The sequence below is a fragment of the Coturnix japonica genome, chromosome 26, assembly GCF_001577835.2.
Source record: "Coturnix japonica isolate 7356 chromosome 26, Coturnix japonica 2.1, whole genome shotgun sequence".
Lineage (NCBI taxonomy): Eukaryota > Metazoa > Chordata > Aves > Galliformes > Phasianidae > Coturnix > Coturnix japonica.
This window is the reverse complement of record NC_029541.1, coordinates 1,568,684-1,584,352: the sequence shown is the minus strand read 5'-3', so window position 1 is coordinate 1,584,352 and position 15,669 is coordinate 1,568,684. Positions and strand designations below refer to the sequence as shown.

The following is a 15,669-nucleotide window of genomic DNA, read 5'->3' as shown; positions in this document are numbered from 1 at the left end:
GCTGTGATTGGACACAGAAAGTGAACCAATCGGAAACGCCACCGCTGCGGACGCGGTTAGCCGGCGTTGAGCGACATCCTTAGAACCAACACGCGGCGGGGCGTGGCGAGAGGGGCGTGACGATGGAAGGCATATCCCCCCCGTTAACCAATGGGGTTGTGGCGGACGGGGAGGGGCCGGCGGCCAGGCCGGCGATGCGGGCGCGGCGGCGGCGGCGCCGGAGTCGCCATGGTCCCGCGCGGGGCGGCTGCCGGCTGGTGCGGTTCGGTGCTGGAAGCCCGGCTATTGGGGCTGGTGTCGGTGCGGCCGAGCACCGGCGGGGGGCGGCAGGAAACGGCGGATAAGCGGGGATTGGAGGGGACGTCACGGCCGTGCTGGGAAACACAACACGCAACAGGTGAGCGACGCGGGGAACGGGATGGGGACGGACGGACACCGGCGGTCACGGGACAACGGGACGGGACAAGCGGACACAGAAGCGACCGGCGAGGGGGAGGAACGACAGCGACAGACAGGCACAGAACAACATAACAGACCCGACAGACCGATTAGGACGACAGGGGACAGACGACAGACACCGGACAGACGGACAGACAGACAGGACCGGGCTGTCGGTGTCACCGTTGGACACAACGACACACGTTACAAGCCGGTCCCCCATTCTAACCCCCCCCCACCCCGCGCTCCCCGCAGGGCGCGCCCCGCTCTTGCCGCCCGGCCGGTCGTTAATTGCCGCTAATTGACACCCGGGAGCGGGATGTGGGCCGGTTGCTGCCCGGTGTCCCCCGTCCGTGTCCCCGCTCAGTTCGTTCCGTCCCGTTCTCTCCCTTTACCTTGTAAGGGACGCGCCGCCAGGCCACCGACCGCTGATGCGGGCTCCCCGGACGGCGTGACGGTGGCCGTGCCATTTATTCATCCTTTAGCGTGATCCCTCCCATGCCCCATTGCCGGTCCCCACAGCCATCCCCATATGCATCCCTATATCCATCCCTATATCCCCATATACATCCCTATATCCATCCCTATATCCCCATATACATCCCTATATCCCCATATACATCCCTATATCCCCATATACATCCCTATATCCATCCCTATATCCCCATATCCATCCCCATATACATCCCTTATATCCCCACTATCATTCCCTGATATCCCATATCATCCCTATATCCCATCCCTATATTCCCCAGTATACATCCCTATATCCATCCCTATATCCCCATATAACATCCCCATAACATCCCTATACATACCCCATATCAGTCCCTATATCCGGGGGGGGGCGGTGCAAGAGAGTCGAACCCCATAATACATCCCTATATCCATCCCTATATTCCCATATACATCCCGTATATTCCCAAGAAGCTCCATTCCCTATTTCCCTATACCACCCAATATAACATCCCCACATCCATCCCTATATCCCCATATTACATCCCATATAACATCCATACTATTACATCCCTATATCCCCCATAACATCCCTATATTACATTTCTATATCCCACAATCCATCCCCCAGTATTACATCCTGATCGCCCTATATCATCCCATCATTCCCCATGTGACACAATCCCTATATCGCATCCATCATACAGTCCCCTATATCCGCCATATACTCCCCTATAATTCCCCATATACATCCCTATAGTCCCCATATACAATCCCCACCATCCATTCCTTGTATCCCCATATCCATCCCTATATCCCCATATACATCCCCATATCCATCCCTATATCCCCATATCCATCCCTATATCCCCATATACATCCCCACATCCACCCCACACCCCCTTGATCCCCACATCCCCATGCCCTGTATCCACCTCCCATGGTTGGGGTCCCCCCCTGCCCGTGACCCCCATTCCCTGCTCACACTGAAGGCTGTTCTGTTCCTCCCCATCTCCTTCTCTTTCTCTCAGTGCGTCTTCGATGACCTCAGTGGCTCCGTGTCCCTGTCCTGGGTGGGCGACAGCACTGGGGTAAGATGTGCAGGGGGTGCCGCCCCATTGAGGGGCTGTGGGGGCTGCAGACCCCCCTGTGATGAGCTGAACACGCTGTGATCCCGCAGGTCATCCTGGTGCTGACCACGTTCCAGGTGCCCTGGGTGATTGTGATCTCTGGGCAGTCCAAGCTGTACCGCAGGTATCGATACACCCCCCAGACCCCAATCTAATGTGGGGAGTGGGGCCCTGCAGGCAGTATGGGCTGCTGGGGGGTCCTGGTGGTGCTGACAGCTGAGCCCTGTGCCGTCCCCGTACAGTGAGGACTATGGGAAGACCTTCAAGGACATCACCAACCTCATCAACAACACCTTCATCCGCACCGAGTTCGGCATGGCCATCAGCCCTGATAACTCGGGGAAGGTGGGAGCCCCACACCCTGCCCCAAACCCCCAACCCCAGCCACTGACCCCTACCCATAACCCAAACCCCTAACTGAAACCCCAACCCAACCCCCCAACCACTGACCCCTAACCCAACCCCCCGACTCCAACTGTTAACCCCTATCTCTAACCCATACCCCCAACCCCAACTATTGACCCCTACCTCTAACCCAAACCCCTAACTGAAACCCCAACCCAAGCCCCAGCCACTGACCCCTATCTCTAACCCAAACGTCAAACCCCAACTGTTTGCCCCTACTCCTAACCCATACCCCCAACCCCAATCATTGACCCCTAATCCAAACCCAAACCTCAAACTGAAACCCCAACCCCAGCCATTGACCCCTAACCCAAACCCCCAACTCCAACCATTAACCCCAACCCAAGCCCCCAATCCTAACTATTGACCCCTAACCTAAAACCCCAACTGAAACCTCAACCTAAACCCCCAACCCTAACCACTGACCCCTATCTCTAACCCAACCCCAACCACTGACCCCTAACCCAAACCCCCAAGTCCAACTGTTAACCCCTACTCCTAACCCATACCCCCAGCCCCAATCATTGACCCCTACCTCTAACCCAAACCCTTAACTGAAACCCCAACCCAAGCCCCTAACCGCAGCCACTGACCCCCAACTCAAACCCCCAACCCCAACCATTGACCCCTAACTCAAACCCTGAACTGAACCCCAACCCCAGCCATTGACCCCAAACCTAAACCCCCAATTGAAACCTCAACCCAAACCCCCCAACCCTAACCATTGACCCCTACCTCTAACCCAAACCCCCAACCCCAGCCACTGACCCCCAACTCAAACCCCCATCCCCAATCATTGATCCCTAACCCAAACCCCTAACTGAAACCCTGACCCAAGCCCCCAACCCCAACCACTGACCCCTAACCCAACCCTGAACTGAAACCTCGACCCCAACCCCTGCCATTGACCCCTACCCCTAACCCAAACCCATAACTGAAGCCCTAACCCTAACCTGTCCCCTACCTGTTAATCCAGCCCCTGACCCTCCCCCTGTCCCTGGCTGAGTTTCCCCTGGCGCGGTGCTGAGCGCGGTGCTGTGTCCCACCCCAGGTCATCCTGACGGGTGATGTATCTGGTGGCAGTCGCGGCGGCCGCATCTTCCGCTCGTCTGACTTTGCCAAGAACTTTGTGCAGACGGAGCTGCCCTTCCACCCCCTGGCACAGATCTCGTACCACCCCCAGGACTCCGACCGTCTGCTGGCGCTCAGCACTGATGTACGGACATGGGGGGGGATATGGTGGGGAGGGGGACGTGGTGGGCATGGGGTATGTGGGTGAGGGTAGGGGATGTGATGGGGATGGGGGATATGGTTGAGGTTGGAGGATATTGTGGGGATGGGGTCATGGTTGGGGATGTGATGGGGATGAGGATGTGGTTGGGGATGTAGTGAGGATGGGGACATGGTTGGGGATGGGGTCATGGTGGGGATGGGGGATGTGGTGAGGGAGGGGGAGGTGGGTGAGGGTGGGGGACGTGGGGATGAGGATGTGGTTGGGGATGGGGGACGTGGTGGTGATTGGAGACATGGTTGGGGATGGGGATGTAGTGAGGATGGGGATGTGGTCGGTGATGGGGACATGGTGGGGATGGGGTGTGTGGGTGAGGATGGGAGACATAGTGGGGATGGGGACGTGCTGTTGACCAGTGGCATTCATCACTTACAGAACGGCCTCTGGGTCTCCAAGGACTTTGGGGAGCACTGGGAGCTGATCCACAAGGCTGTCTGCTTGGCCAAGTGGTGAGTGCCCACCTGGTGGCTGTGCTGTGGGGTGGTGCTGCCCCATCTCTGCCCCCATCTCTGCCCCCATCTCTGCCCCCATCCCTGCCCCATCTCTGCCCCCATCCCTGCCCCATCCCTGCCCCCAAGCATTGCCCCCATCTCCTCCCCCATTCAACTGCCCCCATCTCTGCTCTCTGTTCTCTTCCAGGGGTGCAAACAACACCATCTTCTTCACCTCCTACCTGAACGGCTCCTGCAGTGAGTGCCGCCCCTCTGCTTTCCCATGAGGAGCGTGGGGCGCCCCATTAACCCGCTGCCCCTTGTCCCCTTGTCCCCAAGAAGCTGACCTGGGCTTCCTGGAGCTGAAGAAAACCACCGACTTTGGCAAGACCTTCAAAGTGATCGGCACCAAGATCTACTCCTTCGGGCTGGGCGGCCGCTTCCTCTTCGCCTCCGTCATGACCGAGAAGGTGGCTGTCCCCTCCCTGCGTCCCCCCCGTCAGCATACACAGGGCTGGGCTGAGGCTGTGGGTCCCACAGGGCTTCACGCGGCGCATCCACGTCTCGCTGGACCAAGGGGAGAGCTGGAGCATGGCACAGCTGCCCTCCGTCGGCCACGAGCAGTTCTACTCCATCCTGGCAGCCAACGACGACCTGGTGTTCATGCATGTGGATGAGCCAGGAGGTGAGTGGGGCTGGGGGGGGAATGGGATGGGAATGGGACAAGGATGGGGATGGGGTGAGGATGGGGATGGGGATGGGGATGGGATGGGATGGGACGGGGTGAGGATGGGGGTGGAGATGGCGATAGCATGAGGATAAGGTGAACATGGTGATGGGATGGGGTGAGGATGGGGATGGCATGAGGATAAGCTGAACATGGTATTGGGATGGGGATGGGGAAGGTGTGATGATGGGGATGGGATGGGGATAGCATGAGGATGAGGTGAACATGGGGATGGGAAGGTGTGAGGATGGGGATGAGGTGAGGATGGGGATGGGATGGGGATGGGAATGGGGGAGGATGGGGATGGCACGAGGATAAGAACATGGGGGTGGGATGAGGATTGGGGGAGAAATGGGATGGGGATGCAGATGGGGATGGGGATGGCATAAGGATAAGGACAACATTGGGATGGGATGAGGATGGGATGGAGAAAGGATACAGAAGGTGTGGGATGGCACAAGGATGGAATGAGGGTGGAGATTGGATGGGATGAGAATGGGGATGGAGACAGGATGAGGGTGATGTGAGGATGAGGATAAAGTGGGGATAGGATGGAGATGGGATGAGGATGGGAGCAGAGATGGAATGGAGGTGGAGTGAGGATGGGATGAAAATAGGGACGGGATGGGGGTAGGAATGGGGATGAGGATGGGGTGGGGATGAGGATGGGATGGGGATGAGGATGGGGTGGGGATGGTGTTGATGAGGTGAGGTGGGTTTGGGATGGGGTGGGCGCTGTGTGCAGCTGACACACCACATCAATGCACCATGAAAGCTGCTCTGCAGCACAGCGCCCTGAGCCGGGCAGGGCTGTGCCTTTGAGGAAGGACTTTTTCTCATTAATTCCCTCATGAGGAAGTTAATTAACGGGCAGTGGCTGCAGGGAAGCACATTCCTGGCATGGAGCGTGGCCAAGTGTCCACTGGGGGTGGTTTTCTTCCGTCTCCCTGCATGGAGCTGGTGGGTACACGGGGACCCCCCTCCCCATTACCACCACCCCATCGCCCCCCAGACACCGGCTACGGCACCATCTACACATCAGACGACCGCGGCGTGGTTTATTCCAAGTCCTTGGAGCGTCACCTCTACACCACAACCGGGGGGGAGACCGACTTCACCAACGTCACCTCTCTGCGCGGCATCTACATCACCAGCGTGCTGTCTGAAGGTGATAGCTCGGCTCTGGGGGGCTTGGGGGTGAATGTGGGGCTGGGGCTGTTCAATGGGGCCGCGCTGCCAGCCCCGCTGAGCCCCTCTGCTCCCTGCAGACAACTCCATCCAGTCCGTCATCACCTTTGATCGAGGTGGGGAGTGGGTTCCGCTGCGTAAACCCAAGAACACGACGTGCGACTCGACGGCGCGCAGCAAGGAGGAGGTGGCTCTGTCCTGTGTCCCCAAGCAGGGACACGTGGCCCCATTCTTACCCTCCATTCCCTCCTGGGGTGGGATGGGGATGTGTGGGGCTGGGGGTGTGTTGGGCTGAGCCCACCCTGATGCGTTTGCTGCTTGTCCTTGCAGTGCAGCCTCCACATCCACGCGTCCTACAGCATCTCTCAGAAGCTCAACGTGCCCATGGTGCCGCTCTCTGAACCCAACGCCGTCGGCATCGTCATCGCCCACGGTACAGGGGGGGTCTCCACGTCCCCATCCCCAACACTCAGTGCTGCTCTCATTTGTTGTATTGATGCTTTATTTCCCCCCAGGGAGTGTCGGGGGGGCCATCTCAGTGATGAGCCCTGATGTCTACATCTCGGATGACGGGGGGTACACGTGGGCACGGATGCTGGAGGGTCCCCACCACTACGCGATACTGGACTCGGGTGGTCTCATCGTGGCCATCGCACACAGCAGCCAGCCTGTCAATGTGCTGGAGTGCGTGGGGGGGCTGAGGGGCTGGAAGGAGGAAAGGGGGGGTGGGCAGCATAGGGAGGTGGTTCTGGGGGTCCTGGCATGGGGAGAAAGTGGGGGAGTGGGAGTCTGGGAGGTGTGGGGGTTGGGCTGGTGCCAAGGCTTGGAGGGTGGCTATGGGGATTTGGGGGGGTCTGGAGGTTGAGGTGGATTTTGGGGGGTTTCTGGTTGGTTTCTGAGGGTTGGAGGTGGGTTCTTGGGATTTGGGGTGGGCTGTGGGGTCAGGGGGGCTCTGGGGGTTGGGATGTGGAGGGGCAGCAGACACCTCCATGCTCCCATTGCTGCAGGGAGGTGGGGGGGGGGATCTGTTCCATCCCCTGAGCATCCCCCTCCCCTCGGCAGGTTCTCCACAGACGAGGGGCAGTGCTGGTACCGCTACACCTTTGCCAAAGAGCCCATCTTCTTCACTGGGTTGGCATCAGAACCCGGCGCCCGCTCCATGAATGTCAGCATTTGGGGCTTCCGCAGCAGCTTCCTATCCCGAAAGTGGGTGTCCTACACCATTGACTTCAGCCAACTGCTCAGCCGCAGCTGTGAGTGAGGGGGGAACCACCCCATGGTGACACATTTGGGGCTGAGGTTGTTGGGAGGGGAGGTAATGAGGAGGGGATATAGGGGGAAGGATGGGGGTGAGGGTGGGGGGGAAACGGAGATGGGTGTGGGGTGGGATGGGGGGTGAAATGGGGGTGGGGATGGGGGAGATATGGGAATGGAAGGGGCGGGGGAATAGGGATGGATATAGAGAAGGGAATAGGGGATAATAGGGATGGATATAGGGATGGGAATAGGGGAGAATAGGGATGGTGATGGAGATGGGAATAGGGGAGAATAGGGATGGATATATGGGGATGGGAATAGGGGAGAATAGGGATGGATATAGGGATGGGAATAGGGGAGAATGGGGATGGATATGGGGATGAAGGAGGGAGTAGGGATTGGTACAAGGGGGAATGGGGATGGAGATGAGGGGGATGGAGGAGGAATAGGGATAGATAGAGGGGGGAATAGAGATGGAAATGGGGGTTGATGTGGGTGGGAATAAAGGTAGGTATAGAAGGGGAATTGGAATGGAGGTCAGGGGTGGGAAAATAGGGATGGAAGTGTGCAGGGCAGGGAAAATAGGGATGGAGATAGGGATAGATAGAGGGGGGAGAAGGGACAGGTATAGGGATGGAGGGGAAATGGGGGAATAGGAACAGAAATCAGGGCGAGTGGGGATGAAAATGGAGGGGAATATGGATGGAGGTAGGGATCAATGGGGGGAAAGTAGAGATGGGTTTGGGGCAGGATAGAGATGAAGCCAGGGATGGATGGAGGGGAACAAGGGACACAGGGACGGGGAGGAGTGGGGATGGAAATGGGGGAAAATGGGGATGGAGATGGGAGGGGGGTGAGCAGGGACCCGCTGATCCCGTTGCCTGCAGGTGAGGATGAGGATTACACCATCTGGCTGGCGCACTCCAGCGACCCCCGCGACCCGTCGGACGGCTGCATCCTGGGCTACAAGGAGCAGTTCCGCCGGCTGCGCAAGTCCTCGGTCTGCCAGAACGGCCGCGACTACGCCGTGACAGCGCAGCCCTCTGTGTGCCCCTGCACCCTGCACGACTTCCTCTGGTACCGCAGCGCTGCCCCCATCGCCCCGCAGCCATCCCAGTGCCCCCATGTCCCTGTGTGTGATCCCAGTGCCAACATATCCCTGCCCACCCCATCCCAGTGCCACAGCATCCCTCCCACCTCATCCCAGTGCCACCCTGTCCCTGTGTGTGATCCCAATGCCACCCCAGTGCCACCACATCCCTGCCTCCCTCATCCCAGTGCCACCCCGGTGCCACCTTGTCCCTGTGGATGATCCCAGTGCAATGGCAGTGTCACCCCAATGCCACCACATTCCTGCCCACCTCATCCCTGTCCACCTCATCCCAATGCCATCCTGGTGCCACCCTGTCCCTGTGCATGATCCCATTGCAATGGCAGTGTCACCCTGGTGCCACCACATCTCTCCCACCTCATCCCAGTGCCCCCCTCTCCCTGTGCATGATCCCATTGCCATCCCAGTGCCACCATCTCCCTGCCCACCCCATCCCAGTGCCACCCTGTCCCTGTGCATGACCCCAGTGCCACCACATCCCTCCCCCCTCATCCCAGTGCCATCATATCACTGTACCTGATCCCACTCCCCCACATTCCCTGCTTTATCCTGCCAGCCCCAATGGGGTCACACCATTGGGGGGGTGCTGAACCCTCTGCCCCAAATCCCGCAGTGATTTTGGGTATTACCGCCCTGAGAACCAGTCTGTGTGTGTGGAGCAGCCCGAGCTGAAGGGCCACGACTTGGAGTTCTGCCTCTATGGCCGCCGGGAGCTGCTGCGCACCAGCGGGTACGGCCCCAATCCTACACCTCCATGGGGTACGGGGGGGTCCTGGGGCTCACAGCACATCAACCCCCCCACCCTATTTCAATCCAGGTACCGCAAGATTCCAGGGGACAAATGCAGTGGAGGTGAGAGCCCCAGCAGGGAGGAGACAGACATGAAGAAGAAATGCACCAGCACTCTGCTGAGCCCTGGGCAGCTGGTGGGTGCCACCCCACAACCCCACATCAAGGTGGCTATGGGGTGTGCTGACCCCAATGGGGTGACGCTGTGCTGTCCCTGCAGGCGGTGGCCCCCAGCCCCACACCCATCGTGCTGGCCGTGGTGGCCGTGCTGCTCGTTAGTGCTGTGGCTGCTGTGCTGCTCATCAAGAAATACGTCTGTGGTGGGAGGTGGGTCCCAGCTGGGAGCTTTGGCTCTGTGGGGTCTATAGGGGTTTGTAGGGTCCCAGTGGCCTGGGGGCCCCCTATGGCTTTGTGGGATCCTTGTGGTTGGAGAGTCCTTGTGGTCCCCATGGGGTCCCCATGGCTTTATGACTCCTATGACTGGGGGGCTTTGTGGGTCCCAAAGGGGTCTTTACATGGCAGAGGGGTCCCCCTGGCTTTGAGGGGTCTATATGACTTGGGGGGTCCCCATGGCTTTGTGGTCCCTATGGGTTCCTCTGTCTCTATATGATTTCCATTGCATTGGGGTCCCTATGGCTGGGGATACCTGTGATCCCCATGGGGTCTCTGTGACTTTATTATGGGGTCTCCTTGGGGTCTCCATGGCTTTGGGTTCCCTGTGGCTCTTGGGGTTCCTCTGGCTCTGGGGTCTTGGAAGCTTTATGGAGGGATCTATGGCTGGGAGGGATCCTTGTGGGTCTGTGAGGTCTCCATAGCTTTATGGGGTCCCTGTTGCTAGGGGGCATCCCTGTCATTTACAGGGGGTCCCCCATGGGTTTGGGGTCCCCATGGCCTTATAATCCCTCCTGGCTTGTGTGTCCCCATGGACTTTGTGGGACCTGACCTACCCATGGCTGGGGAGGGGGTCCTGCCAGCTTCCCACACTCACTATGGGATCCCCATGACATTATGGGCTCCTGGTAGTGCCTGGTTGCTCTGTATGGCCTTATGGTGACCCCACATCTCTGTCCCCCCCCTCAGGTTCCTGGTCCATCGTTACTCCGTGCTGCGGCAGCACGCTGAGGCCAGCGGCACCGAGGGGTTGGAGGCAGCAGATCCCCCCTCACCACCCTACAAAGGGGGGGGGTACCACGATGACTCGGATGAGGTGAGCCCCCCCCCACATATACACACCATGAGGACCCCCCCGGGCTGGGATCCCCGCAGTGACACTCCCCTCTTCCCCCCCCAGGACCTGTTGGAGTAGCAGCAACGCTGGGACGGCAGGAGCTGCACTGTGGGGCAGGCAGGGCTGGGGGGGCTGTGCTGGGGGGGGCACACAGCAGCATGGCATCAGCTCACCCCAGGGGCTCTTTGCAGCTGGGGGGGGGGGTCAGTTTGCTTTTATTTCATCTTCTTTTTTCCCTTGGTTTTGTTCTTTCTTTTGGGGGGAGTGGGCAGGGGGGGTCCCTTTTTGGAGGGGGGTATTTGGTATTTTTATGGGGTTTTTGTCTTGGTTTTTGTTGGTCTTTTCCCCTTGGTGCCCCCAGGCTGCAGGGCTGTGCCCCCCCCCAGCCTGCAGCACCCTTGGGGTGCCCCCCGCTCCCCACCCCAACATGGGGACCCCCAAGCAGCAGCACATGGGATGCAGGGGGTGGGGGCTCCCCCCATTCTCCAAAGCAATATACACTGCTGTGTGTGTGGGGGGGGTCCTCCCAGCCTTATCCCCCCCCCGGGGCTGCCCTTGGCCGAGGGAAACGTAGCAATAATGAATTCAGGCTTGAAGCTTTTTAACGAGGGGCTGGGGGGGGTGTTGGTCCCTGTCCCCCCCCTTTGCCCCCCCCCCCTCCCCAGCTCTGCTTTCACCCCGCCAGGTTTCAGTCCCAGCACTGTCACTGTCTCCTTACACTGGAAATCCCCTTCCATGGGATGGGGGGGGGTGGCAAGATTGGTGCCCCCCCCCCCAACCCCATGGTATCAATGGGGTGTGTGGAGGGGGGGGGCTGCTTGCATGCGCTTCTGCAGCACCGCAGTGGGGCCGGCGCATGCCCCCTCCATAGGGAGATGCCATAGGACCCCCCCCCGGACCCCCCCCCCCCCAACTCAGAGCTGGGTGGTTGGGGGGGGGGTGGGAGGGGAGGGGGGGCATGTAGAGCTCTGTAAATAAACCCGGATGTGTGATAACTTTATACCGGCATTTTTCTGTATATTTGCAATATTTTGGGTTCTTAGTAATAATAAAGGCAAAACAGACCCTGTGTGAGCGGTTCTATGGGGGGGGGGGGGGGGGGCCCCAAGGGTTTTTTGGGGGGGGGGGGGGGGGGGGGGGGGGGGGGGGGGGGGGGGCACCCAATGATGTTTGATGGGCTTGGGAGGGGAGGGGGGATTAAAAATCCCATCATTTATTGCAGATTAAGGCAACGCACCGTGGGCACACGACAGCCATGCACGTAGAAAAATAACTGGGGGGGGGGGGATGCCCAGGACCACCCCCTTCCCCCCCCCCAACTCCTTGCTGCAAAGGGGCAGCACAACCAGGGGATGGAGGAGAGACATGGGGGGTCCTGGGGACAGGACAGGACAACACAGGGGGTGGGAAGTGTCCCCCCCCCACCCAAAACCCCTATTCCCATTGGTGGGGGGGGGGGGCTGGCAGTGAGTGGCTGAGATTTACCCATAACCTCAGGGCAGAGGTCGGTACCTGCGTGTCCCCAGGTGGCCCCGGGGGGTTGGGAGGGTGGGGGGGTCCCGGGGGGTTCGGGGCTGGGGGGTGCAGGCTGTGGTTTGATGCCGTGAGCCTTCATGTAGGAGATGAACTGCTCGGGGATCTCAGCCAGCACATCCTTGGCCAGGCGGGCCATGCTCAGCACCTGGCTGCCCCCCCGGTCCGTGTAGTCACGGAATGGGACAAACTGGGGGGGGGAGGGCAGAGGATGGGGGGTTTGGGTACAGCCCCGTGTGTCCCCATGGCCTGGAGCATCCCCCCGTCCTACTGCATCCCCATATCTCAGTGCCCACCCCACAGTGTCCTGCATTACCCCACATCCCACTGCAGCTCCAGGCCATCATCCCCTCCTTCCCCAGCACCCCTCCATGTCTCCCCTAGTACCAGTACCCCCCCATCCCACTGTACCACTCCCAGCCCCACTGCACCCCATATCCCAGAACACCCCCATCCCACCCACCCCCTCATTGCAACACTGGGATCAGCAGTGGAGGGGTCTGGGGAGGGGGATGTAGGGGGGGTGGGCACCCTATAGCAATGTATAGGGCTGGGGGGGTGGGCACCCTATAGCAATGTATAGGGCTGGGGGGGTGGGCACCCTATAGCAATGTATAGGGCTGGGGGGGGTCCCACACCTGCACAATGTCACGCTCAGCCACCTTCCCACGGGAGGAGATGCGGATGTCGTCCCCATCCAACTCCACCATGGCTGCAGGGAGAGGTGGGGGGGGGCTGAGCACTATGAGCCCCCCCCGCCCCCAAACTGCAGGGACCCCTCGCGGGGAGCACAGCCTCACCATCAAACTCAGCCTGGCCGACCCCCACGATGATGATGGACATGGGGAGCTTGGCTGCCTGTGGGGGGCAAGATAGTGAAAATATATGGGGTGACACCACCCCTGGGCATGTATGGATCTGTGGGGTGCCACAGGGTGCTATGGGGTGCTATGGCAGCAGCCCCCCCCTTTATACCACCCTGCTGCTGTGTGCTGCGTGGGGGCTGTGCTGCGTGGGCACCGCTGTGCGCATCGAGCTCAGGGCCGTGACGTGATGTGTGGGTGCATCCCATTGTGGGGCCAGGATGAGCATCCCTATGGGGCTGGGATGAGCATCCCTATGGGGCTGCACTGCCCTTCCCACCCCCACCACGGGGACAGCAGCCCTTCTTCCACCCCCTGCCCCAAACCCAGTGCTACCACCTGTGCTTTCACCCCATGCACTGGCTGGATGCTGCACCTCCATGTTTTGGGGTACCCCAGTAAAGCAACTCAGTTAGGGGTCCTACACCTCAATATCTGGGGCATCACACATACTTAGTTGGCTCTTGTACCCCATTATTTGGGGCACCCCAGGATTTGGGGCACTCCATGTCCCCAGCTGGGTCATACACCCCAATGTTTTCAGATTCCCCATACCCCCGTTTGGATCCTACACCCCACTATTTGGGGTACCCCATACCCCCTGATGGCAGCACTCACATTGACGATGGCCTCCTTGGTCTGTGCCATGTCTGAAATGACCCCGTCGGTGATGATGAGCAGCACAAAGTACTGCGATCCATCCGGCACAGCAGCTGCCGAGCTGCAGGACCCACCAGCACTGAGCACAGGGTGGGGGGCCAGACACCCCTCATAGGACCCTCCCCATATTACCGGGCCACGTGGTTGACCACAGGGGCAAAGTTGGTGGGGCCATAGAGCTGAACGCTGCGCAGGCTGCGGTGATAAGCCTCCAGGATGCCCTCAATGCCACTGCAGGACGGGTTGGCTGCATCTCCGTTCTGCAACGGGTGATGGGGGGGGGGGGGGACAAGGGACATGGGGGGGGGGGGGGGGGGGGGGGGGGGGGGGGGGGGGGGGCAGCTCACCAATGGGAACTCATGGGACACGCGGCCGTCGGGGGGGATCTTGGCACCGAAGCCGAGCGCGGGGAACATCTTGTCGCTGTCGTAGTCCTGGATGATCTCCCCGACGGCCTTGAGTGCCAGGGCGTATGCGCTCAGCTGGTAGGGGCTGGCGTAGTGCAGGGAGGTGGACTGAGAGGGGTTGCCTGCAGCCGGGGGTGGGGAGGGGATGGGGGGGGTCACCCACCTCGCTGTGTGCACCCATCATCACCATGGGGTGTATGGACAGCGCCAGCACTCACCGTTGGATGCGGTGAAGTCAATGGCCACCGTGAAGTTGATTTGGGTCCTGGGAGGGAGGAAACCCCTTCTGAGGATGGGGGGGATGGAGGGGACCCCCGTTTTCCCCCACACCTCTCAGATCCCACTCTTGGAACCCCACCACCACCATTGCGCCCATTGGATGGGAGCATCACGGCTCACCCGCCTCGGATGTAGTCCAGGAACGTGTGGTCAGACTCCACGGCGAAGGACAGCAGCGTCACCTGTGGGGACAGCAGGCTGAGCAGGATGGCGGCCATGCACCGTGCCCTGCAGCCACCCAGCCCTCACCGTCCCCGAGTTCAGGTACTTCTTCTTCTTCATCTTCTTCCGGGGGTTCACCACCTGTGGAAGGGAGAGGATACGGGGCACTGCAGCATGGAGCACCCAGAGGTGCAGCGTAGAGTCCTTGGGGTCTGTAGGACCCATGGCTGCAGTGGGGGTACAGACCCCATCCCCACGTCCCCTCCTCACCTCGTAGACATTGAACTGGCTCTGCCCCCTCGCCAGCTCCCGGTAGCTGGTGGTGAACTCACCGATGAAGTCGTGGCTGTGGGGCAGGGGGTGTCACCATCACCATGGGCAGGGATGGACAAGTGGCCCCCCATTGCCCTCCATCTCACCTGCCATCACGATCCCAGTCATACACCTCCACCTTGATGGCTCTGTAAGGAACGGGGGTGGGAAGGGGTTAAGGTTGGCACCCAAAAGCACAACCCTGCGCACATCCTGCCCCACCGGTCTGTGTTGATCTCTCCGTGGGGGCTTTTCTCCTTCCTCCTCCTCCTCCTCCTCCTTCTCGACCGGTTTCGGTGGGATATTTTTATCCACTGTTGCCACAGCAACGTCCAACACGGGGCTGAGGCAGCAGCGCGACGCCGAGCCACCAACCGGCACCAGCACGGGGCTCAATGGGGCGGGCATCGGGGAGGACCCACCACTCACATGGAGAGCCCAAGGCAGGCGGGTACCATAGAGATGAGGGCAAGAGAGCACAGAGCGGCACCCCCACTGCTGCGGGGTACCATAGAGACAAGGGGAAGAGGGCACAGAGCGGCGCCGCCTGGAGGACTGCAGCACTCACCGGTCATAGTCGCCATTGCAGAGGGCACGTACTGGGATGGCGAAGGCCGGCCAGACCGGGTTCAATGTGTTCCTCATCACCTCCGTCTTGTGGCAGATGGTGAAGCTATGGGGGGGCACAGGGATGTCACCCCATGGCCAACATACATTGCTTTGGTGGTGGGGGGGTGTTGGAGGCCGCCCCTCAATGTCACCCTGTGGGGTACTCACGTCCCGTCTTCGTTGCTGCGGTAGAAGACCATGAAGGGGTCGGATTTGCCAAAGAAATCCTTCTTGTCCAGTTTGTTGGCACAGAACTGCAGCGTGGCCACGTCCTGCGGCACCAGGGGGCGACCCCATGGGATCCCCAATCCATGGGCACACAATGGGACCCCCAACCCATGGGCACCCAATGGGATCCCCAATCCATGGGCACCCAATGGGATCCCCAATCCA

The 15,669-nt window shown here is 60.2% G+C and overlaps 2 protein-coding genes across 3 annotated transcripts in view; one reads left to right on the top strand and one right to left on the bottom strand.

Moving 5' to 3' along the window:
* The first annotated feature begins 1,799 nt into the window (after positions 1–1,799).
* SORT1 (sortilin 1) lies at positions 1,800–11,520 on the top strand. Of its 2 annotated transcripts, none has more exons than XM_015885069.1 (19): positions 1,800–1,985; positions 2,075–2,148; positions 2,267–2,369; positions 3,481–3,645; positions 4,096–4,169; positions 4,360–4,409; positions 4,494–4,621; positions 4,692–4,836; positions 5,891–6,046; positions 6,147–6,253; positions 6,397–6,499; positions 6,582–6,750; positions 7,129–7,319; positions 8,211–8,400; positions 9,048–9,164; positions 9,252–9,360; positions 9,444–9,550; positions 10,304–10,430; positions 10,515–11,520. In XM_015885069.1, exons 1-19 carry the CDS (start codon positions 1,815–1,817, stop codon positions 10,527–10,529), a joined length of 2,301 nt encoding a protein of 766 aa, XP_015740555.1. In that variant the 5' UTR covers positions 1,800–1,814; the 3' UTR covers positions 10,530–11,520. The 2 variants fall into 2 exon arrangements, with proteins under 2 accessions (XP_015740555.1, XP_015740554.1); XM_015885068.1 differs by having other exon boundaries at positions 4,491–4,621.
* Positions 11,521–11,648: 128 nt separating this feature from the next.
* The window catches only part of LOC107324768 (copine-8-like), a 7,383-nt gene continuing 3,362 nt past the window's right edge, over positions 11,649–15,669 (bottom strand). The window contains exons 6-18 of the mRNA XM_015885098.2: positions 15,445–15,662; positions 15,236–15,340; positions 14,775–14,816; positions 14,626–14,701; positions 14,443–14,496; positions 14,314–14,375; positions 14,133–14,179; positions 13,855–14,036; positions 13,640–13,767; positions 13,466–13,568; positions 12,785–12,842; positions 12,623–12,696; positions 11,649–12,174 (exon numbers count right to left, since the gene is read on the bottom strand). Of these exons, the coding sequence (XP_015740584.2) occupies positions 11,665–12,174; positions 12,623–12,696; positions 12,785–12,842; positions 13,466–13,568; positions 13,640–13,767; positions 13,855–14,036; positions 14,133–14,179; positions 14,314–14,375; positions 14,443–14,496; positions 14,626–14,701; positions 14,775–14,816; positions 15,236–15,340; positions 15,445–15,662 (1,659 nt within the window). The 3' untranslated portion in view covers positions 11,649–11,664. The remainder of the gene's footprint in view (positions 12,175–12,622; positions 12,697–12,784; positions 12,843–13,465; positions 13,569–13,639; positions 13,768–13,854; positions 14,037–14,132; positions 14,180–14,313; positions 14,376–14,442; positions 14,497–14,625; positions 14,702–14,774; positions 14,817–15,235; positions 15,341–15,444; positions 15,663–15,669) is intronic.